At 45.2% G+C, this 24,920-nt stretch overlaps 1 protein-coding gene and 2 non-coding genes across 3 annotated transcripts; 1 reads left to right on the top strand and 2 right to left on the bottom strand.

Moving 5' to 3' along the window:
- Positions 1 to 2,004: 2,004 nt before the first annotated feature.
- On the bottom strand, positions 2,005 to 2,077 carry TRNAR-ACG (transfer RNA arginine (anticodon ACG)). Its single transcript has one exon. It is a non-coding gene; the product is annotated as a tRNA-Arg (tRNA).
- Positions 2,078 to 10,236: 8,159 nt separating this feature from the next.
- TRNAI-UAU (transfer RNA isoleucine (anticodon UAU)) lies at positions 10,237 to 10,330 on the top strand. Its single transcript has 2 exons — positions 10,237 to 10,274; positions 10,295 to 10,330. It is a non-coding gene; the product is annotated as a tRNA-Ile (tRNA).
- An 8,734-nt stretch (positions 10,331 to 19,064) lies between these two features.
- Positions 19,065 to 20,182, bottom strand: LOC135365614 (vomeronasal type-1 receptor 51-like). Its single transcript, XM_064598085.1, has 2 exons — positions 19,423 to 20,182; positions 19,065 to 19,219 (listed from the first exon to the last, which is right to left on the bottom strand). The coding sequence occupies exons 1-2, from the start codon at positions 20,180 to 20,182 to the stop codon at positions 19,065 to 19,067; spliced, it is 915 nt and encodes a 304-aa protein (XP_064454155.1).
- Positions 20,183 to 24,920: the final 4,738 nt, after the last annotated feature.

Genomic DNA, 24,920 nt, shown 5'->3' with positions numbered 1-24,920 from the left:
ATGACCTTGCTAGTGATCTGGGACCTGGAGATAGCCATGACCTTGTTACTGATCTGGGACCTGGAGATAGCCATGACCTTGTTACTGATCTGGGACCTGCAGATAGCCATGACCTTGCTAGTGATCTGGGACCTGGAGATAGCCATGACCTTGCTAGTGATCTGGGACCTGGAGATAGCCATGACCTTGCTAGTGATCTGGGACCTGGAGATAGCCATGACCTTGCTAGTGATCTGGGACCTGGAGATAGCCATGACCTTGCTAGTGATCTGGGACCTGGAGATAGCCATGACCTCGTTACTGATCTGGGACCTGGAGATAGCCATGACCTCGTTACTGATCTGGGACCTGGAGATAGCCATGACCTCGTTACTGATCTGGGACCTGGAGATAGCCATGACCTCGTTACTGATCTGGGACCTGGAGATAGCCATGACCTTGCTAGTGATCTGGGACCTGGAGATAGCCATGACCTCACTAGTGATCTGGACCTGGAGATAGCCATGACCTTGTTACTGATCTGGGACCTGGAGATAGCCATGACCTTGTTACTGATCTGGGACCTGGAGATAGCCATGACCTTGCTACTGATCTGGGACCTGGAGATAGTTATGACCTTGTTAGGAATTCCCAAAGCAGAACGCAGCGTGAGTACACCCGGAGGTCTGGTACCAATGAGTTTGAAAGTAGGAAGGCAGTGCCAGTGCAGATTCCTAAATACTTCCTTTCTGCGGGGGACTCACCAGTGCTCTTAATAGTGGTTGTCACTGGCGGGGCTCCCTGGGCGATGGTGTTGGTGGCATCTGAGTTTTGCCTCCAGGAATGTATCTCCTCTTCCAAACTTTAAAAGGCAAATTTTGGGCTACATTATTTTTTTTTTTTTAGGATTTTATTTATTTATTTATTTGAGAGAGAGAACACATGAGAGGGGGGAGGGTCAGAGGGAGAAGCAGACTCCCTGCCAAGCAGGGAGCCCAATGTGGGACTCGATCCAGGGACTCCAGGATCATGACCTGAGCTGAAGGCAGTCGCCTAACCAACTGAGCCACCCAGGCGCCCTGGGCTACATTATTCTACAAGGCCACAGCACAGCCAGGATGGAAGGAACCACTGACCCCAGACCCTTTTCTCTTTCCTGATGCTGCATTCTCTCGGCCTCCTCCCGCACTCTTCCACCATCGGTCTCAAACTAGGAGAGAAAAATTCGTCCGTGAACCGGCCAGGATCTGGTCTCTGCCCTTCTTCTGTCAGCTGGCCCAGTCGCGTGTGCGTCCGTGACCCCCGGTGGGGACGAGCGCTCGCAGCGGGAGCCACCGGGACCTGTCACTTTGGAGGCGCGGAGCCCGAGGGGTGCGCGGAGCCGGAGGGGTGGCACGGCGCCGCGTGGGGTGGCTGCCCTGCGGACACCTGCGGGGGGAGCCCCGTTGCACTTTGGGCCGCCACGCCCTCCCAGCCGAGCCCAGCCCGTGCCCTGGTCCCTTGGTACCCACGAGATCCAGGTCGTCCCTGTCGCTGTGTGAAGGGCTCATCGCCTACCAGCCGCTTCTGCCTCCGGGAGGTTTGTCCTCCGGATCCGTGATTCCCGCGTTCTGCCCTCATCCTTCAGCAGCTTCTCTGTCGGTTATGGGATCGCTGTCGATTGTTTTGGTGTGCACTTGGACAGCTGAACCCTGGAGGAAATGAAGCAGGATTCTCTGAGGCTTCTGTTAGTTCTCAAGAGAGCATTAGCAAAGAGGCAAGCGTTCTTGAACGGGAGCTTTTTCATGCAAAATGGGCTGGTATAGAAGATATTGTTAGTCAATTTGTGCCAGATTCTTGTTTTACTCCTTTGTATGTCTTTCCCAACCACACCTCATCTTCCCTCCATCCTTCTCAGGGGTGTGGTGATGGAACAAGAGTTATAATGCAACTTTTATGAGGCCCTCCTCATAATAAAACAGCTTCAGAAGGATTATTTGAGCCACGTTGGCCACCCCCACTTCCCCCCAAAATAAGTGGAGATCCCGAGCCAGCCAGGAGTCGAACCTGGAATCTTCTGATCCGTAGTCAGACGCGTTATCCATTGCGCCACCGGCCCTGCTGATAACAACATCTTCTAAAGCATCATTAATTAGTCTTTATGAGGCGTGTGCATTTTTGTACCACCCAATTCCTGGATGTGGCTCATGTGCACCTGGCGCCCTTCCGGTTTTTCTGCTCTCCAGTTTCCCAGCTGAGAGAATGTAAAGATTTGTGGTGGATCTTGAAGACTCATGAGTTCAATATCCTGCCAACCTCAGGTCATTGGTCTCGTGGTGAAGGACCCGCCAAGCCCCAGATGATGGCTTTTTTACGGCTTAGCTGTTGGAGAACTGAAGGAAACCGGGAATCAGGGACCAGCATGAACAGATGGAGTAAGGAAACGCTCTTGCAAACCTACTGGGACTAATTCTTACCCAGTTTGGGGTTTTTTCCCCCCTATATTCCTAGGTGCAGAGCACACCCATCAACTGTGGCATCGTGTTGTAAACTGCTGTTGGCTCAGCGGTCTTCCTCGCTGGATTGTATATTCCTTGGGGGCAGCACCTTCAGTGTCTACAAGGACTAATTTTCCACTAAAAGTCTGCTGCATGAAGAATTGAGACAAGTGCCTGGGAGCATCAGGAAAAAGGCCTAGCTTGTGGTGTAGGTAGGCATCCCAGGTCTGTGACTCCGGGCCACTCTAACCCTGATGTTTAAATGGGAGAGCAGCGGAGGACTGTCCGGCGGGGGCCTTCTAGATCCCTGAGTACAGCTTGGAGGCTTCTGTGCTCAGGAGCTGGAGCTGGGCCCAAGCTAGTGGCTGAGAAGTAGGCCTCCTCCTAAGTGAAGAGACTGTCTAGTCTGATGAGATGAAAGGGAAAGCTTAGTGAACGAAATGCACACCAGACTGACATTTTTCACACCATTTATGTGGTTGCTTTTGAGATTTCCTAATGCCAGTGATCAGGAGGATTTAGAACATAATGCTTATACAAAACTTATTACAAAACTTATATGAGATCTACCTCTAAAGATCCATCCCCGGTAATGGGAAATTCAGCAATAGATCCACAACTGAAACTGTAACATTCACTGGCTTAAAAAAGTGGCTTTATTATCACACATAATAAGTAAGGAGGGTAGGGAAGCTACATGCCTGGTTAATTCAGTGGATCCACCAGGACCCACATTCTAAACAATTCTTTGCTCTCTGTCCTTCTCAACTTAACAGATCTCATACTGCAACTGGTTTCCCTGCAGTTCCTCAAACTCTCACAATCTTAAAGTCCCGGAGAAAACAAAAAGCAGACAGGCCTCTTTTTGGTACCTTTTGTTGAGGACAACTTCTCCTATATGCTCCCAGTGGATCTCCCCCACACTGGCTAGATTTGCTTCACACACTCACCTAATCCAATTATTTCCCAGAGTAGGACCACTGTGATTGATTTGGTCAATCATAATTCTTTATTTGGACCTGACAATGGGGTCCATCTCCTCCAAAGCCAAGGAAGTATAAGGAAGGTTATGTGAATACAAATATGTTTCTGTTGGAAAGAAGGCCTGGGGCCAGTGGTACTGGGGACGGCGAGGGGCTCAGCCAAGCAGGACTAGCAGCTATACTCCGCTCCAGCCCCATATTTGAAATCAAATGAAAGAAGTATTTTTTTTTAAAGCTTTTAATTATTTATTTGACAGAGAGAGACACAGCGAGAGAGGGAACACAAGCAGGGGGAGTGGGCGAAGGAGAAGCAGGCTTCCCACGGAGCAGGGAGCCCGATGCGGGGCTCGATCCCAGGACCCTGGGATCATGACCTGAGCCGAAGGCAGACACTTAAACAACTGAGCCACCCAGGCACCCGAAATAAGTATTTTTTAAGCATTTTCGAGAGCTGAGAGCTTACATTAACCTACATTAGACCATAGCTAGATTTCTAGATCCTTCCAGAGCCTCAAAGAAGGGATTTGACCTATAGTTTGTGTTCAGTACTGTATTCAGCGCAAGTACATGAATTGCATATGACATTAATTATACATGCTTACATATGGAATCTGACATTGAAATTGTATAACTGTGGCTGTTAATAATGCCATACATCACAGATCTTTGTAACTGCACCATAAAATGATCCCACGCTTTCTAGACTTGAAGTGTCAGAGGCTAATGTAGGCAACACAGAGCCCAGGGCTGGTGCTCAACCCAAAACCATGGCCTCCATCTGCTTCTCCAGGGTGGAGCAGGGTTCTTAAATTATTAATTCCAGAAATCAGTAATTTATGCCACCTACATTTGTCTATAACATATATATCTCTCAGTGGTTCCCACATTTATTTTTGCAGCGTCTTTATAGCTGTCGATATTTTAAATTTGTTTCATTATCATGGTCGGCTCATCTCCAGCGTAATCGCAGTTTAACATTTCCTGTCTTAATTTTACTCTCTATTCTTGTCATTGTTCACGAGAAGAAACTTGATGTGAATAGAAAGAGCAGGTGGAGCGAGAGACCCAGGTTAAAATCTTGACTCTGTCTTTTTTTTTTTAGCTATGTGAAATCCGGACAAATTAAGTTTTCAGTCACTGCATTACCTTGTCTGCAATATGAGGACGATCGTCACGTTGCAGGTTTGCTGTGAGATTAAATAACAGAACACAGGTCAAGGCCTGGCCGATATTTCAGCTGCCAATAAAACGTCATCATCGTTGAGGGCAATGTCCAATTCCATCCCTGCCTTCTAAAATTTCATCTCAATAACTCAAAAGGCATTTACTGTTTACTCATTTGCCAAGCAAAATGTGAACCCCTAAGGATTCCCAGATAAACCTTTATCCTCATTTCTCAAGGAACTAACATCTAGTCAGAGAGACCAATCTAAACTCGTAATTACAATAAAACAGAAGAAGTGCTACCCCAGAAATTAAGAAGAAAATGTGTGAGCGGCGTGGAAGCCAAGCAATGAACTCTGGAGGAGAAGTTGGAGGAGGCTCTCCCTGACCAGATCACAGCAAAGCTTAGTCTCAAAGGAGAAACAAATTTGACCTTGTGAAGAAGGAAATACAGGGCCAAGGGTTCAGGCTGTGCAAGATTAAAAGTTGCAGAAGGTGCCCGGTATACTTGACGAAAGCAGTCTCATGCGGTAGAACCAGGCTTGGATCGGCACAGAGAAAGGAACTGGGGCAGCAGGAAAAGAGGCTGGAAAGGTACCCATTTCCTGTACATTTTAATACTTTCTTTGCATGTATGACATGCACACACAAAAAAATTAAAACATTTTGAAAGATAGGTTTGTGCCAACTTGTAAATAACTTTATTTATCAAGATAAGGAATTTATCCTGAGGGCAAGGAGAAGGCAAAATATGTACTTTTAAATTTTATTTATTTATTATTATTTATTCCTTATTTATTTTTAATTTTACTTATTTGTTTGTCAGGGAGAGAGCACAAGCAGAAGGAGAGGCAGGCTCCCCTCGGAGCAGGGAGCCCAACGTGGGACTTGATCCTAGGACTCTGGCTGGGATCAGGACCTGAGCCAAGAGCAGATGCTTAACCAACCGAGCCACCCAGAGATCTGAAAAATGGAACCATTTAAGGAGAACACTGTCAGTTCTGTGTCTTAGGAAGATTGAACCAGGCACTACTAGGGGCAGACTGCCGTGGGGGAGAAGCCACATTTGGAGACCCCATAGTCTGGGCAGAAATGACAAGGACTGCTCTGGCCACTGAGCATGAGGAAGGCTCAGAAAGGGGAACAGAGGTTTGGTTGAGGTGGAAAGGATAGGCCTTGGTGATTCATCAAAAGTGATGAGCAAGGAGAATTCAGAATAATGTTTATATTTATGGGTCAGGAAATTCCAGTAACCTTCACTGATTACTAAAAAAAAAAAAAAAAAAAGTATCCTGAAGGAAATGAGCTCCAGGTTCTAGTCCCCAAAGTCCCTTGTGTGGCCCTGATTCTACCAGGACTTCCTTTGAGTCTATGAGCTACCCCTGCATCTTTCCAATAAATTCAGACTTTTGTCATCATTGAAGGTAGTTTTGGATAAGGTTTTGTTCCCTGCAACAAAGAGTCCTGAATAATAAAATAGTGAAAAGATTCCATTCACGAAATTTCCAGAGGGCTGAGGATTTTTATCAAAGCTCAGGATTCACAGGTGGAGAAAGAACTGTGGTTACTTTTAGGGAACTACTTCCAGGGGACCAGGAACGTCGGGGGTGGGGGATTGGGCCTAGGGAATCTTCAAGGTGAGAAGGTTTTCATTCCAAGTCCCCAAGAGCCAAAGCACACTCATCCCTCCCCACACCCCAAGTGTGTCTTCTCTCTTAGGAAAACATAAACTCCTGGAGTCCTAACCCATATGTGAACAAGGATTAGCAACGGGCAACTCTTTCTAGTCTTACACAGCCATTAAATAGGAGTGTGTGTGCGGCTGTGAAGTCTTGACTTACAGGTTGGACACGATGTTTCTGTTACAGTTAGCCTCTCACCACCACTGAGGTCAGGCTAGCCATCTTTTCCCAGGTTTCTCCACCATTGTGACTGGTATTTGCTTGGGTCCACTTGGATTGGTTGCTGTAAAACTCACCAAAGCCAACAGTGATGGGAGCTGACGAAGCAGAGAATTCCTGATGTGAGAATGATCCTACTGAAGATGAAGGGACTATGATACTTGACATATGTTAAGAAATTTAACAATTCTAAATATTTAAAAACAGGCTTGACCAATGCGAGTGTGGTGTAGGAACCCAAAGTGCAGACTCCTCTGTCCCTCCCCTTTCTTTCCCCCACCCACCCCGTGCCTCACTATAATCTATTTTACAAATTCCCTCTCACCTCCAAGACATGGTTCTTACAGAATGTTCAGAAGAAATGGATTCTAGGTCCTCTATGAAGGCAAAATTCTAACATTATAGAGCAGGGGCAGGTGCAGTGAACAAAGGTGATGCCATGGCACTGAATCTGTGCCTGGAACTAACAGCACTCAAGGGAAAGCGTGGAAACCCACAGATACGGTTCTGGATTCAGGACCTACCCCAAGAACTCCCAAAGCCCCAAGATCACTCACCAGATAAGAAAACCAGCGTGGCGCTGAGCGAAGAGGATGAAAGACGAGTAGACAAACGCGACTTTCTCTTCCTTGTGTGAGCTAGTTTCTTTCAAAATATACAGACTTCGTCGCAGCAATGCCAAGAACACACAGACACCTGTCCCACAACGTGTCTGGTCAGCTTAGTCTACAGCCTTAGGGCGAAGTCCCAAGACCTTACTTCCGCTAGCTCCCCAACTTTGTTTCTCTCCTTTCATTTGCATTGGATTATCTTTTTCCTTAGTAGTCCCTGACAAGTTTCTAAGAGGCTCCACCCAGCACAACACCACCCCAGCCCAGAGCCAGGATGGTCAAGGGGATCTTCTTCCTCCTGTCCCTTATCTAGGATGAAGAAGGTGATTGTGAAGACAAAATACTGGGGGCTGGTGGGAAGCAGAGGGATGGAGGGAGAGGAAGCTGCAAAAAGATCTAGAAGGTGGTTCTAGAATAATGATTCTAGAATTGTGATTCTAGCTGGGCTGGTGTCCCTAAAGTCCTGACCCCGCCCCCCACCCCCATTCTGAAATGAGCCACTGTTCCTGCTGAGAGTGATGGGGTGGAAAGAGAGGCTGACAATTCTTGGGAAGAAGAGAACCAACTTGATTTTGATGAAGGACTCCCACCTGTGGCCTCACCAGTGCAGATGGAGAAGAGAGCACGGAATAGGAGCTGGGAGCCGCCTGGCATCTCTCCTCACGCAGGTGGAGAGCCTCCAAGCCCCCCACAGCAGGGCCGAGCCGGTGGAAGTGCCCACGGGGATGAGAATGCAGTATGGTCTGACGATCCCACGCTTCACACAAAAGGGTGCTGATTGGAAAAGATGTGAGGGGAAGGTAAATGCGTTCGATTTCCTCAGTTCCTTTGGGATTTCTCCCCATTCTTAAAGACCCACACAAGTCCTGGGTATCTGGGTGCCCTGTCTCACCACCCGGCCTGGAAGTCCCTGGAGGACAGTAGCCCTGACGTAACCTCCCTGATATCACACTTATCCCCATGCTTCACATGCGGGAGGATCTCAGCGAATAATTAATTGTTAATAGAAAGAGGGAAAAAAATGGCATATGCCAAATGCATTCCTTGGTGATGTCAAGAGAAGTAAGGTTGTTGCTGATGCTCAGCATTCCCTGACATTGTCACTTCCCAGAATTCATAGCCCCTTCCCCCCCTTCTCCTATGCTAATGATCCCAGTTTACATTTTCTCTTATTTCTTCTTTTAATCTTTCTGTTTCAGCATTCATCTTTTGATTGCACTCTGTTTTCTACAGCACCTTTTTTTACATTGAGGTCATCCTAACCTTCTCTTCCAGAGTAGAACCTTGTGGTCCTTTCCTGTGTCCCTATTGGTAGGAACATTCAGTGACATCATAAGTGTGAACTCTGCCTTCCAACAAAAAGTTGAAATCCTACTCTGTTGCCCCTGTTTTTAAAAAAGTATATCATTTCCCAGGAGCACCTGGCTGACTCAGTCCATGGAGCATGTGACTCTTGATCTTGGGGTCATGAGTTCGAGCCTCATGTTGGGTGTAGAGATGACTTAAAAAAATGAGGGGCTCCTGGGTGACTCAGTCAGTTAAGTGTCTGACTCCTGATTTCGGCTCAGGTCATGATCTCAGAGTTGTGTTCGCTCAGCATAGAGTCTGCTTGAGTTTCTCTCTCCCTCTGCCCCTCCCGCTTGTGCTCTCTCTCTTTCTCAAATAAATAAATAAATGAATCTTAAAAAAAAAAAAAGAAAAAAAAGTATCATTTCCCATACGTCTCCACCCAGCAATGTCTGTTTTCCTTGGCACACATGTGTCTCAAAAGCCATGGCTTATGCCCTTAGTTCTAACTTGTCATACTGAGTAGGCAGGAGCATTGTATTCCTGTACAAGACCAAAGGGCACTCGAGAGAGAATACAGGATAATCAGGGAAACATACCTGGGAAGACGTTAAGTGGAAAACAGTTTTGTGTTAAGGGTGCAGTGGGTCTTACTACACCCTTCACTTCCTTCATCAGAATGATATTAAGACATGGAATGCCTCTGACCCCACCCTTATGGGCTAGCACCCTGCTAGGCCCATGGTGGACACTCTGCAGGTTGGTTGAGGAAGGAAAGAGGAAGCAAGGCTGAGCCCCTTACACATTTCCCACATAAGAAAAGCTTAGGATTTTCTCAGGGTCTGTGCATCTATAAAAAATTCAGTACACTTTTCCTCTGGTGTCCAAATCTCTTTTATCCGTGTTGTTGAAGGCAGTGGGACATTGTTTAGTGCCCTTTAGTTCGGTGGTAATTTTTCTCTTTAAGTTGGAAGACAATCTACCTTTAAGAGCAAATACTATCTAAAAACGTCAAGGAGACTGCAGGGGCTCTTTTTCCTCCTTGGAACTTGATATACACAGTACCTTTCACAGCACTCCACGTTTTTCTATCTTACACCACGGTTTTTGTTTGTTTTGACAAATCCTATGCACCTATCCATGAAAAATGGTCACTTTTTTTTTTTTTAAGAGAAGAAAGAAAGTGCTTGGGATAGAGGTGCCAGCGAATTCTACTTAATCTCTCTCCCACATGGCCCACCCACAAGAAAGACCCCGCCCTCTGGGTACACACACTCACACCCGCACGGAGAGCTCCTTCCCCCATCGTCTCATCTCAAAACTCTCCGAAGTAGGAGGTCTTTTCTTGAAACCTCGTTTAGGCAGCAGTGGGACCCCGGGGACTCCTGAGACCCCCTCCTGGGCCTGTGTCTGCCGTCTTCCCTCGATGGTTCCCGCCCTCCCGTCCCAGCGAGGGATGCCCGCGGCCCAGGGGCTGCGGGCTCGCTCGCACCGGCTGTTGCTCACTCACATCCCTTGGCTCAGCCAACAGCCTCCAGCATCCTTCGCCTTCCAACCCGATGGTTGCGGGAGAGCCGGAGCGAGGCGCCGAGCGGCGGCCGTGCGAGCCAGCGCCCCCGGCCCCTCGGAACGCATTTCCTGGGGGCGCCCGCCCTGTCCGTCCCGGTCGCCTTGCAAGCGGCCGCCGCCGTCTCCGCGCGCCGTCAGGGCCCCGGCGCGGTGGCACCGGGCCCGACCCGCCGGGGAGCGGGGGGCACCCGGGCCGCGCCCCAGCCGAGACGCCGGGCGTCGCTGCGTAGGCCGGGTGGCCGGGGACCGCCAGCGAGGCGCGGGTGCTCCAGTGGCGCAATCGGTTAGCGCGCGGTACTTATACGGCGGTACGTGTGCGGGGGATGCCGAGGTTGTGAGTTCGAGCCTCACCTGGAGCATCGTTTTCCAGCCGGGGAGACAGAGAGACAGAGACCCTTTCCTCTTTGCTTTCCAGGCCCTTCCCGACCGTATCCCACCAGCTTTGATGTGTTTGAGTTCGTTCTATAGCCTATGTATCCTCGCCGTTCTCCGGGCGCTTTGGAACCGAACGATGTCAAGCGCTTACAGACTGAATCCCGTCGTGCTGCAGTGAGTCAGCTTCTCTCTTTATCGCTCCTGGTCCTGCCAGCGTTCTCCGTGCACATCTCCTGGCAGCCCGCCTTCCCACTTTGCTGCAACGGTCATCAGCTCGGGGAGCCCCTGGCGCGTACTTGGAAAGTGCTAAGTAACTTCCCTGCACGGGTAAGCACTGAACTCCACGACAGGGAACTCAAAAGTGAGAAATTGCGCGAGGTCCCAGCAGGATCAAAGTTCCAGCCTGGGGGAGCAAGGACATACTGATTTCCGAAGGCGGCCTCGCCTCTAGTGCCCCCCACCCCCCTTAAGTATACCCTGATGAACCAACAACCAGGGACCATACAGCAGCTTTTGTCAGCTGAGAAACAGAACCTGGCATCCTCGATGATCCAGCTGTCTGGGACTGGGAAAAGATGAGTGATAAGGAGCCCCCAAACCAGAACTCTGTAGACAGCACAGGAATCAGCATATTGCTGTGCCTGAGGTAGGTGGGAAATAGGTAGTGATTTTGACTTTTGACTCCCTTAACCCATTTTGCAACCCCCTCTACCTCTGTCAACCACCAGTCTGTTCACTGTATGTATGAGCTGGGTCCCCCCCGCCCCCCCAAACCAAAAAAACAAGCACAAAAAACCCTACTTTTCATGAAGACTGGGGCAGATGCAATAATTTTTCAGAGGCAGGATTCAGCCAAACTTCTATGAGAGTCAGGAAAACCAACAGCAAGACACAGGACCACTGAAGGCTCCAGTCTAGGACATTCATTGTTCCTCGCATCGAAGACTACAGAGCTCACTTAATTCTTACTGTCTTCGGACAGAATCTCTTAAATATCGAATTCACAATTCTTGGGCACAACTAATTTACCAGTAAGACCACATTTCCAATATCCTAATTAATTAACAAGGATAAATTTCACTAAAGAAAACCAATTTCTAGTATTTCATTATGTTAACTAGCAGACCCTCTGGTGTTTATCAAAGATAAAGAACACAGAAGTCTTTTTAGGAGTCACTTCTGCACTGTGGGTTTCTGTTCATGATGCCAACTCACCATCCGCCAGATTGTGATAAACCTGCACAACAGCCTGACCCTAGAATCATCTTAAATCATCTTAATACAAACATTTACATTAGGCTGTGCAGTTGATTAAATTATTGGTCCCTCTGATTAAATTATTGGTCCCTCTCTGTATCCATACCCAGACTGTGGGTGGAGAGTATGTCTTCATCCATAGTTGATTGTAGTTCTGAAATAGCTCTCATTCTCTTCTGCAATGTGACCTTGGAACTGCCTCACCTATCACTGGACTCTGTGTCTCTTCCCCTTGAAGTTGGACTGGATTTCTAACTCCTTGGAGCAATGGAATGCTGTGAAAGTAACATTTGTGAGCCCAGGCATTAAGAAAATACATCAGCTTTCCATTTTGCCTTTAGGGAGAACCTAGATCCCATGAAGAAGTCCAAGACTGTGATTTTCTGAGGAGGCTCCGGCTGACCACGGAGAAAGCCTACGCAGAGATTCCTGGCCAGCCCCCAGCTGTTTCCAGCCATTCCAGCTGAGATATCAAACGTGAAGGAAAAAGCCATCACAGATATTCCAAGCCTAGCGGACACCCCATGGAGCAGAGACAAGCCATCTCTGTCAATCCCTGCCCAAGTTGTAAAATCATAAGCAAATAAATAATCATTGTTTTAAGTCACTACATTTGGACGTAGTGTTTAACCCACTACATTTGAGGTGGGGTTTTTTAAAAATAGTTTTACAGATAACTGAAAAACATGGTCCCTTGACTTTGGGTTTGGCCACTGAACATGGGGCAGAAGGAACAGTGTGCTTATTCCCAGCCTGGACCTTAAGAGGCCTTGCCGATTTCCACTTGCTTTCTTGTATCTCTGCTGTTGTCATAAGAACAAGCCCCAGCTCGCTCAGTGGTGTGAGGAGGGGGCCGAGAGGCATAGAGAGAAAAGCTCTCCGGCTGTCCCTGTTGCCGGCAGACGGAAGCAGAGTCTCCCAGCTGAACCCGGCCTAGGTCAGATGACTTCTCCAACCAGCCTGTGTGAAATCAGTAATTATTGGCGTGTGCCACTGAATTTGAAGATAGTTCACTAGGCAGTAATGACTAGCTCTTTCATTCTGCCTTTGTTGAAGTGTTACAGACATCTTAAGAGGAGTTCATAATTCAATTTTTGAGGACCAGTCACAAAATCATTAGAAAAAGACAGAATATGTAAAGCATCATCACTCTGTCCATATTTTCCCATTTTTATCACACACTCTTACCTGACCTAGAGGATAAAAGGGAAGTAAGGCTAATTCCATGTGCTTTGCAGATGTATATATGGTCTACAAACTCAGAACCTACAGGCAATATTAGGCCTGATGCTTCCCACCCACCCAGAACAGTTTTTGCCATTTTCCTCCATTCCCTTTAGTGCCCAACTCCATGATAATGCCTTCATTCTCAGCAAGTGATCTTCCCTTCTATTTCACAGAGAAACTAGCTCTTCTGATTCACATCACCCCTCTCCCCCACCCTCATCTCAATGTACATCTATAATTCATCTGCATCACTTCCCAGACTCCACGATTTGCCACCTCATCTTCCTAGGGAAAATCGCTCTGTCTCTCCTTTAAAGACTAAACTCTTCATCCCCACCTCCAAATTCCAACTCCCTACTGACGATTTCACCTTAAGATATGTATATATACACCAGCCTGCTATCCTCTTTTACAAATTAATCCTGGCAGCGCCATCTGGAGGTAAAAAATACCATGTATGCATCGCACAGATGTATGAACATACAGAGAGATGCAAACAGAGACCTTATTGTTCTCAAGTTTTAAGCCATGAGATGGGCATAATAATGCAAAACTCACCAGTTCATAAGAGAACAGCTGGATCCAGTTTTGTGGCAGATAGAATAAACTGAGGTTAACTGCTCAGATGGCTAAAACTTTTTCTACTGGTATTTGTGGAGAAGACACTGAGGATTTGTATTTGTCCTTGACAAGTAACCTCATGGAAATTGTGGGCTAGATGGGGAGGGGGTTTCTTTTTTTTTTTTTTTAAGATTTTATTTATTTATTTGAGAGAGAGAGAATGAGATAGAGAGCATGAGAGGGGGGAGGGTCAGAGAGAGAGGCAGACTCCCCGCTGAGCAGGGAGCCCGATGTGGGACTTGATCCCAGGACTCCAGGATCTCGATCCCGGGACTCCAGGATCTCGATCCCGGGATTCCAGGATCATGACCCGAGCCGAAGGCAGTCGCTCAACCCACTGAGCCACCCAGGCGCCCCGGGGAGGGGGCTTCTAAAAGGTCTTCCTCCCCTGCCCTTTTTTCTTCGGTCTTAGGAATTGGGGGTGATGTAGATAAGAGTTCTTGAAGAGGTTACAAGCCTTTTGAGACAAATAGGGGCGGTTTTAGGAATGGTGGAAGCAAATGGGTAGAACGTGACCCTGCCTCGAGAACTGCATTTCTCATTTTACAAGTTGTAAGGTAAGGAGAGTAGCTCCCAATTTCTCAAATAATTGGGCTGTAACTTAAATGACATCATAGATCCATCTCTCCAACTTCATTATCCTCCATTTGTTTCTTTCTTTCTGGGTACCTAGTTCTAATTTTAATGTAGGGTGGAAGACTTTGAAAAATTCCTACCAGGCTCTGAATATCAGCTTCCAATCTGGCCAACTTTTGACCACAGATCTACTTAAAACAAAATTATTTTAAATGTCTTATCATTTTCCAGCGAGAACAAATACATATTTCTGGCCGTATGGAATAACCCCCTTTGGGGGTAAGACAGGACCCCCAAAAGGGTGCATAGAATACTACCTTCCTGAGATCCAGAGCCACTCCCAAAGATAGCCCAAAGAAAAGAGCCAACCACCTGTGTGTCTCCAGCAGAAAGGCGGAAAGCCAAGCCAAGTTCTTAGGACATAAAATAAGAGCCAGGAAGTAATAGCTATCTCTGGGAGGCAAAGAATCAATAACCAATGGGTCTGGATTTGGAAAGGAAGGGACAATGTGAAATTTTCTTTTCCTCTCTCAACCGGGTGCCACAGACAGAGATTCAGAAAAGCTGTTTCTGGTAAGAATTTTTACCCTTTTCTGGCTTTTGCCAGTTTTTCCAGGATCCTCTCTGTAGGCTCTGATATCTACCAGAGATTCCCCCTGATTGTTTAGGGGAATAATGTATCAGTTTACCAGAAAATCCCTCAGTTTTGTCACTTCTGGGGGGGACCTGAATTGGGACCCTCTTTTGAAAGTGGATAGAGGGGTGTCTGTAAGGTGATTAATATGGCAGACTTTTGTTCATGGTCCCATGAAGGCAATTCAGACAGAGGATTACTAAAATGAGTGCTCAGGTAAAGGAGGTTACAAGGCAGCAGTAAGAGTTATGCCAGTCTTTTGTATTAGGTACTTCTTGTGTCTTTAATTTTTTATCAGCTTTTTTTGGCAATGAAACTTTCAAGGAAACTCGTTTTGGAATTTTGAAGCCTTTGCTTGTAAGTGCACTTCTTAAATGATCATCCAGTTGGAATGTTCTTAATAATGGTGACTATAATTCCAAATTATTCAAAAGTTCACCCATTTTTCCAGAAAGGCACAAGAGCCTGGCCCAGGGGCCAGGTAGGTAGATGGAACCTATCTTGCCTCTGGATTCCCTAAGATATTTTAATTATGGGGGCCTTATTTTCCAATAGCTCTTCTAAAACATTGGGAATCAATGTGTTTTTTGAACAGGATGGATGACTTCAAGAAGCTTCAAAAACAGAAACAAAGGAGTACTAGTCAGGGAAAGTGATGTCTTCATAAAAACAGAAAGGACAAGGCTTTTGAACAGACCCCAAATAAAGCCTGCAGAGCTCAAACAATGCAAAGTGAGCAGAACTTGAATCCAGGAGGAAAATTACCCTCAAACTCCAGGGTTGAGTGAGCTCGATGGACCCAGTGGATCCTGTCCCCTGTTTGTTCACCAGCCTCGGAGTTGTTGGGGGTCTTCTCTGGATCCCACTTCTTTGACACCAACTGATGTCAATCTCAAAAATAAAATGGCTAGTTATTTTATTAGCAAAATGAGTTTCTTTGGGAATAGCAGAGGAATGACAATGCAGGACAAGCAAACTATGGAAGCACCACAGACAAGTCCAAAGAGACAAAGGAAAGGTCAGCTTTTATTAGGTTTTAGGAGGCAATTGGGGAGGGTTGATTTGAACAAAAGTTCATCAGAGAAGAACAAGAGTTTGAGGTGGTGGCGATTACTCCTTGGCTGCAAGTGTGGTTAGTGCGTTGTTTCTGGGGCAGGGAGGGATCTTCCTTCTTACTGGTTATGCAGGACATGAGGAGGGCCATGTGCAGGAGAGCTCCCTCTTCAGACTCCCCCTGCTCCACTTTAAATGAGGTTTCCTTTACTCATTTTCACACTCCCACTTTACTGGTAGCATAGTACCAGAGGCCAGAGATTGGGGGAAAACAGCGGGTGTCCCCTGAGTGGTTACTCTCGCCCAGGTCCTGCTCTAGGGCCTGGACGTGCACCAACCTGTGACCCCACCTCATTACTCTGGCTGGCGGCAATGCCATTACTCCCCATTTCCCACGTGAGGACACTTAGGAGAAGTCATGTCCTGACCGAAAGGGGTATTTCAGAAAATATTCCATCTGTATTTCAGAAACAGTCCCTTGAATCATGGGGAAGATAGATCCCCATGAAGAAACCCTGCCACGTTGGGAAGAACATACACTGAGAGTCCTCCCCCCAGCCACCCCCAGAGGGACATGCAGTCATTTACTATGGTGACTGTGGAGTGGGTAAAGGGATAGAATCTGTCTTTTTGGAGATTCATGGTCATTGGCTCTGAACTGACAATACTTCCTGAGACCCCAAAGTCTCACTGTGGATCACCAGTCGAGAAGGAACTTAATAGGGTTAGATGATCAATAAAGTTTCGTCTCAGGTCCATGGTTTCTTCTAAGAAACCCACTGTCATTTAAGAATTGTGGGTAATATATCATTTAACTCTGGCTGCTTTCAAGATATTTCGCTTTCATTTTTACAAACTGGATTACAACTGGTCTGGATGTAAACATTTTTGAGTCTATACTGCTTAGAATTCTCTTAGCTTTTTAAATCTAGAAGTTTGCATTTCACCAAATTGGAGGCATTTTCAGTTATCATTACTTGAAAACTTTTGTAAGATTTCACAGGCCAAATCAATGCTGACTTCACCTTCCTACTCTATTTTACTGGTAACAAAACTATGAATGAGAGGCAAGCAATAGTTGATGGGGCCCCCAGCCATGTCAGGGTGTTCTACACTTCCTAGCTTCTGCTTCCTACCTCCCACTCCTGTCCATGGGTAACAATTTAGTTATGTGTTTCTCAATTTGAAATTATTTTCTGCAGAAGAGTCTAGATTCAATTTCAATTTCTCAACTCAATTCTAACTTTTCCGAGGGAAGCACAGAATAGCACTTATTTGAGAACCCAAATGCCAGGGTCTCTGTGATCACTAATTTTGTGTGTCACCTTGACTGATCCAAGGGTTGCCCAGATAGCTGTTAAAACTGAATTTGTCCATGAGAGTGTTTCTGGAAGAGATCAGCATGTGCTCAGTAGACGGAATGGGGATGTCCTCTCACCCATCTGTTAGGGGCCCTAATGAAACAAAAAGGCAAAGGAAGGGTGAATTCTTTCTCTCTTCATGAGCTAGGCCATGTGCAGGAGAGCTCCCCCGTCTTTTCCAGCCCTCTGACTTGGGAGCACCTGGTTCTCAGGCCCTCAGACTTGGGTACTTAAATAAGGAGCCCCTTTGGACTCATAGTGAGCTACCCCACCAGCTTCTTGGTCTCCAGCTTACACACAGCAGACTGTGGGGCTTCCCTGCCTCCATAATGGAGTGAACCAATTCCTATCATTTCAGAGAGTTAAGATATATAGATATAGATACTTCCTATTGATCCTGTTTTCCCTGGAGGACCCTGACTAACACACAATCCTAACCATTTTTTGTCACCAATCACACACCTCTGTGTTCATTGGATACTTTCTATTTTTAGTACTCAATAACCTCTTCTTCATAATTAATTTAAAATGCTATTCTTAGTTTCATTTCCGAGCTCTTCCATCCCTTCCTTTTGGGTTAATTACCAATGACCAATTCAGAGAGTGCTTATTTTGTCTTGTTCTCTGTGATAGAAAAAGATGTCATAGGAAAGTTATGCAACTAAGATAAATCTAGTTCTATCAGGAAGTTAAGCTCCTACACATATTACAATATAGCATAATAACATAAATAAGTTACTTAAAACTGTGTTAACACAAAACCAAAGGGAAGTTTAGGAGAGAAGTAAAAAACTCAAATGTATACAAGGGTGATAAAACAGATATAATACAGGCATTCTTAACAATGGGTGGAAAATGTTTATATCAATTCTAAGATTTTGTATTGTAAGAGATGTGAAAGCAGTAAAAGAACATCAGGTGTTTTTCAAAACAGCTTGAGGACATATCTTATTGCCGGAATGATGAATTCTACTCAAATACCTATTTGGGTTCCACTTTAAGAAAAATATGAACCAAATTTCTTATTTAAATTACTGTAGAAACCAAATTATTGTGTAGCTCTCTGATGGGACATGAGTATGTCTGATGGGACCCCTGAGTATGGGGCTGGAATGACAGTGGCAATGTGAGGGCATTAATAAATGTGTCTTGAAACAAGCCACAGGTTATTTTCAAAATAAATTTTTTATTCATCTTTAAAAAGATATATTCAAAGATTTAGCGACTCAGAAAACATAGAGAGATGTAAAAGGAAATTCTACTTACTTGTTTCATTTACCCTGTTTCTCTGAAACCAGGTAATTCTGTTTTAAGTTTCCTTTGCACTCTTGCAAAAGAGGGAGATAAGATTGAGTTAAAGTATTCCATTCCACTTTTGAATGCCATTGCTTTTGAATTCCTATATTTATTAATTATAAACACACCTTGCACGTCATTCCATAGCAATACATGTTGAACTCACCCATTCTTTCATAAGCTCAATAAAATCCCTTTGTATGGCTGGATCCTCTAGGATATTTTCACACAGCCAGCAAAATAGCCTATTTGCTGGATATTTAGTTCATGATTTTTAAAAATCGCCACAATGTATAATAATTTTTATACTGCAATTCACATATAAGCAATCCTCCTAGAAATGAAACTTACAGGTCAAAGAGAAAATACATTAGTATTTTGAAGGAATTTGCCAATTATTCTCCTTCCTGTAGGAAGGTTGGGGGTAAAAGAGGCATCTTATAATCAGGAAAACTGGAATTAGCTTACCCTTCCCGAGGGGGGCAGGACGGACAGAAGATGGCTAAACCCCCGGAGGTCATTATGACCTCCTTCCTGTGTCAGCTCAGGGCTACCAGTCACCAGCTTGGCTGTATAACATCCTACTTTAATTGGTTGAAGCTACTCTTCATTTTTTCTTTTACTCGCAGCCATAGAAAGTCTTCTTTCAAACTTGCTACCTGAGGGATCAATGAAACAGTCCTTTCTCAAGTCTTAACGAGAGTGCCAACATTCAGCCAGATGTCCATCTCTGTGACTCAGCACAAACGGGCTGAGAATTACATAACCGAGGGTTAAGACTTCGAGAATGTTTAATATTAGGAACTTATTATCAGAGAAAGAATTTAAACATAAAGAAGTAGGGGCGCCTGAGTGGCTCAATCGTTAAGCGTCTGCCTTCGGCTCAGGTCATGATCCCAGGATCCTGGGATGGAGCCTCGCATCGGCCTCCTTGCTCTGCAGGAAGCCTGCTTCTCCCTCTCCCTCTGCTGTTCCCCCTGCTTGTGTTCCCTCTCTCTCTCTCTGTCAAATAAATAAATAAAATCTTTAAAAAAAAATAAAATAAATAAACATAAAGAAATAATACAATCTGACCAATAAAAGAAAAGAAAACAAAGCACCAGCAGGAGAACACTGTGAGCGGCTCTCATCTCGGGGGGGTTGTGGTAGAGAACCTCGGGTTTCTGCAGGTGGCCGGCATGCTTGGGGTGCTTTGGAGAACGCGCACCATGGAGACCCTGGCCAGCCCATGAGACCCAGAAACAGGAAATCTCGCAGGGCCATGGGAATGAGAAAAGCCACGTCGTTGTCTGGCTTGCTGGTAGAAAAACACAGTAGCCTTCACTTTCATCACTCTGCGACCTGCTTAGGCTGCTGCCGTTTTTCACGTGATAGAGTAAGTTCATGCCGAGCCAGGAACTGAGCATCCGAAAGAAGAGGAAAAAGGGAAGGATACGCCCCGTGGATGCTGGCTTGAAGCTGGTGCACACGGAGGCTCCGGGGCTGCTGGTGGTGGCCTGGACCACAGTGAGGAAGCTGCTGGTGCAGGTCGAGAGGCCCCGGGCCACCCTCTCGAGGGACGCAAACACTGTACAGCCTGTGTCGTCCGGGAAGTTTCGCAAACCGGAAGTTTCTATTGTTTTTAGCGTTACCTTGGAAAAAAGTATTATGATATTTGTAAAAGCCAAGTGCATGAGAATTAGATGTACAGATTTCTTTTTAGTGTCCCCAAAGAAAATGCACGTGTAATTCACAAAAACAAAGACGTTCCCCACCATGCCAGGTCCAATTACAGAGAGGAATAGTGTTCCTTTAATAATCATCAGAAACATCTCTTACTTCATGGGCAGGAAATCTTTGGATCTAGCAAACACCTCTTGAGGAAAGCAACAGTAATGATGATATGCATCTGGAAAGAATAATGCGTATCAGAGGGCTTTTCTGGTGTATCAGGGACACTGAGCCACGGGTCATGATGTATGTAATGGAGCAGAGTTTTGTCCAAAGGACTCTATTACTGTCCCTGTGGGCACTCGCTGTGGGTGATTCTATGAGCCTGAAATTCAGTCTTGGGGATGAGCATACAACAATCTAAATTTGCAACTAAGATTTTTTTCTGTGCTCCATACCAGCAAAACCAACCTGCCTGTTCAGATCTTTATATATCTAACATATGTTCAATCTCAGCATGTGCTAAAATGAACCAAAAATTCCCCCAATCTGATGTCACCCTGTGTTTCCTACTTTGTCATATATTACCATCAGCCAACTCCAAAAAAATCTGGGTCTTCTTCTTAACCTTCTTCTTAACCTCTCCACCTCCCCACACCCCACAACAAGGACTCAGTTACTCCTCTTGCTTCTGCATCTTTCATAGCTCACAAATTTAGCCTGTCTCATCTGTCATCGTGCCCCTTCTTATGTTCAGCATCCGTCACATACCTCAGTTTGATTAGTATAACAACTTCCTGGTTTGTCTCCTGTATCCAGATATTTTTTGGGGGGGAGGAGAAGGGCAGAGGGAGAGAGAGAGAATCATAAATGGCTCCACACCAAGCACGGAGCCCGATGTGGGGCTGCATGTCAGGACTCTGAGACCCTGACCTGAGCCAAGATCAAGAGTCCGACACTCAACCCACTGAGCCACCCGGGCGCCCCTCCTGATTCCAATTTTATATATATATATATATATATATATATATATATATATATATATATATATATATACCTCAGGGGGTTAGAGATCTTTTCTGCAAGTGGTTCATTTTTTGTTTGTTTGTTTTTGTTTCTTAAACGATGTTATCTATTTATTTGAGGGACAGAGACAGAGAGAGCACAAGTGGGGGGAAGGGAAGAGAGAGAGGCAGAAGGAGAAGCAGGCTCCCCGCTGAGCAAGAAGCCTGATGTGAGGCTCCATCCTAGGACCCTGGGATCGTAACCTGAGCCGAAGGCAGTTGCTTAACCAACTGAGCGACCCAGGCATCCCGAGATGTATGTAATTTTTTAAAAAAATCTTATTAAAGCTCTTACCAGTTTTGCAGCCCAAGAGTATTTTTTTCCAGGAACTGTGAGCCACTTTTTGCAACATAATTCTGAAAGAAGATAGGGTCGCTGTTTCCCAGTTTCTATGGGAGATTAGGAGCCCAACTTCCAGGAGGACCTGATTCCAAATGGCAAAGCTAGATCCTGTCATCTAGATCGAGAAACATCTTATTATCTCTTTGGATAAAGCCAATTCATTTACACAGTGTCACCCAAACCAGAAGAATTTAGGATGCACTATGTGTGACAAGTGGTGCTGTCAAGACTTCTGACTTGAGGGCAAACTATCATTTATCTGGAGAACATGTATGCAATGCATTGTATCTGCTTGGTATATAAAAAACTGAGCTCCCCCCCACCTTGTTCTTGCATTCTCTTTAGTGGATTGCCTGTGATGTGCTTCACGTTAAGGTTGAATGCTTTTTCAATATTAAAAGTGTTTTCCTTCTTTTTTACTTTTATAGAGAAGTCTAATGGGTTGGCAAGAGATTTTGTTTCTAATTATCTTTCTCCAACACCCATAGGTAATAAATGGCTGAATGGAGGATGAACCCAGAGACTTTGACCAAGAGCATAAGCGCCTCACTACCGACCCTGGCTCCCTTCCCCTGTATGATATATGTCCTTCTGGTCAGTCTCTCTTTCAGTGTGTTCCCCCTCAGCATGCCTCCCGTGTCCCCTAGACTCTGCCCACACCTTTCTCTCTGCATCTAGATGTGTGTGTTCCTCCACCTCTCCTTCTCCCGGGAGTCATACCATTGGTGGCAGCTCTGGGATTTCACGCGGATTCCACAGATTCCTGGTGCAGGGGAGGGAAAGAATTTCCTCCTACCCCTCAAATTCTTCCAGATGGTGTAAGAATGAAATCGACAGGATACAGATTAACAGGAGAAAAAACCCCAAAGTTTCATTGCATGCACCTAGAGATCCAGTAATGAAATTAAGACCCAAAGAAATGACCAAGGCAGGTGGTTTTTATACTTTTCAGACAAAGAGACAATAAATCTGTGAGGATTTGACAGGACAAAGAAAACTTAACTTTGGAGCTTTGATTAATAAGGAATTCTAAACAGAATTTAGGCTGGGGTGGTAATGAGTAGAAAGTGATAAGGGGTGTTTATACAGCTTCTCAGCTCAGAATTTCCTGTCTCTGGTGGATAAGGATGTGTCTTTACCTCCTGGTACAGGGAAGGTACCTTTCTGGGAGACTGATTTCCCCACTTTCAGGGGGATGGAGAAAGGTCTGAGTGTCCTGGTTACACAGGCTGTCTCTTAAGTAACTTTCATTTAAAATAATTAGTATACCAAAGTTGCACACCGTGGGGCAACCTGCCCTTGGCCCCCACACTGGCTAAGTCCCAACTGAGGGGAGACATTTGATGAGTCACTTGGCCTCTCTCTATTGCTATGCTTTCTCTTCTGTAAAATGACAATGAAAATAAGACCTAACTCAGAGAGTATTTGTGGACATTCAAGAAGAGATTCCAGAAAGACAGTCAAGAAATGATTGCTATGTATGTTCAGTGTGAGAAAAAGAAGAATCTTTCCCAGTATTAAGGAAAAACCAGGACAGAGAGGCTTAGGTGAATGGACCACATGTGCATTTCTTGGCATGGAACTGTGTGAGTCAGAATCTCCAGCTCATCCCTAGGGCAGGTCTGGGTCATCATGATCTGGGTGGTGGAATTGATAAACGCACCTGAGAACTTTGTGCTTCCCTGACATTCACCCAGTTCGGCAAGTCATTAACAAGTCGAATGTCTCCAAGGAACACCTCCTTTTCTTTCATTGCTCTTTGTACTTTGAAGAGAAAATACTATTTAAAAAACTGAGGCATTTGCTAACAATGTATCTGTTAAGCTTTGTTTAAAAGTTAAAATGAGGAAGTTTTTGTTCAAATTCCTTCCTCCTCTCTCCACCCTGTCCCCTGCCCTGTGCACACTGTAGGATTCCTGTAACCCCAGGGATAGCTTGTGGTCAACACCGAACTCAAGAGTTGTAGTCTCTGTCTACTGGCTTATCTACAGTGCATCTTGATTAGGCATCACTTGTTGGTGATGGATAAACCTCGTCTTCATTCTTCTTATCACTAGTTTTTCTTTCTACCTAGGTCCAAATTCCATGGATTAATGGAAGGAGCTAACAGTTCCCAAATTGAAGCCTTGAGTTTGCTTTATAAATATGGGCGGATGAACAGTTAGGTGAGGGAATAAATATTTCTGAAATTTGCAAAAATTATTCTAAAATGCCAATCTGAAGCATCTGTAAGTTTTCTTTTTTTTAATATGGAAAAGCAGTTTCCCTGATAAGAACACTGGGGCACTGCTGAGTAATATCACCAATGACTTCTCTGAAATCTTGTGTAGCCATGGTTTGACTTCTTGTCAAATCAAAATCTTTAAACAAATGAACAGTGTTATAACATGGGGCAGGTTTGAGCCCTTATAGTTTTTAAAACTAAAAGGGTCTGTTTAAAACTGCCTTAAATTGGGAAATAGATCATAAATAACACTACTGAGAAGATCTTTCCCAATACTATTGACATTCAGCGGATTGTCTACCATCATTCAGAGTTCTCTGACCCTGGGTGAGTCTAACCGGATTGGGAAATGTACCCTACCAAAAGCCACTCTTTGTCCTTACTTTCACTTTAGCTAATTCCTTTTTATGGGTCCCAGGGTGGAGAAGAAACCACAGATGTTGATAATTTCTTTTAAATCCAAAGTCAAGAAAACCTTAGAACCTGGTAGTATCTGAGAAAATGTACCGTTTTCAAGGAAATGCTATGTCTCTTTATATTCCTCTTTAGCAAAGTGGGTGAAATACCATTTCCATCCTCTTAACAATCACATAGGAACAACAACCACACTTTAATTTTGTTTACAATGCTCCAGGTGCTATTCCAAGCATGCTGCATTTATTGAACTCATTTGATTCTTTCTTTTTTTTAAGGTCCAGTGTGGAGCCCAAAGCAGGACTTGAACTCACCACCCTGAGCTCAAGAGGGATGCTTAACCACCTGAGCCACCCAGGCACCCCTGAACTCACCTGGTTCTTACAACCATCCTACCAATGCAGGTACTTACTATTACTCTTTTTATATTCGAAGAAACTAAGCCTGGACCTACATCTGATAAGGTATACAAAAATTAACTCAAGATGGATCATAGATTTGAAAGTATGAGATTATGATTTATAATAAGAAATATATATTTGGTCTTTCCCCCTTTTCCTGGCACAGTGCTCCTAGGACCATTGAAATTTCCTAAGTGATGAGAGGGATGAAGGTGTCTTATTATTCCCAATAAGTCTTTTTCAACCACACCTGAGCCCATGTTACTGAAGTGATTTTTGGAATGATCCTAAGGATGGGGGCTCGTTACCAGGGGAACCAACCAAGGGATTAAAGGCTTGAAAGTTTCAGGCTCCTCCATCCCTACCCCCTGACATCTGGGGAGGGGAAAGGGGCATAAGATTGAATTAAATCACCAGTGTCCAAGGATTTAACCAATCATGGTAAAGTAATGA

The sequence above is a fragment of the Mirounga angustirostris genome, unplaced genomic scaffold, assembly GCF_029215605.1.
Source record: "Mirounga angustirostris isolate CCGP_5_RB_7025 unplaced genomic scaffold, mMirAng1.0.hap1 SCAF_8, whole genome shotgun sequence".
Classification (NCBI taxonomy): Eukaryota; Metazoa; Chordata; class Mammalia; order Carnivora; family Phocidae; genus Mirounga; species Mirounga angustirostris.
Note: the sequence above shows the minus strand (reverse complement) of the source record. Positions and strands in the feature narration are given on the sequence as shown.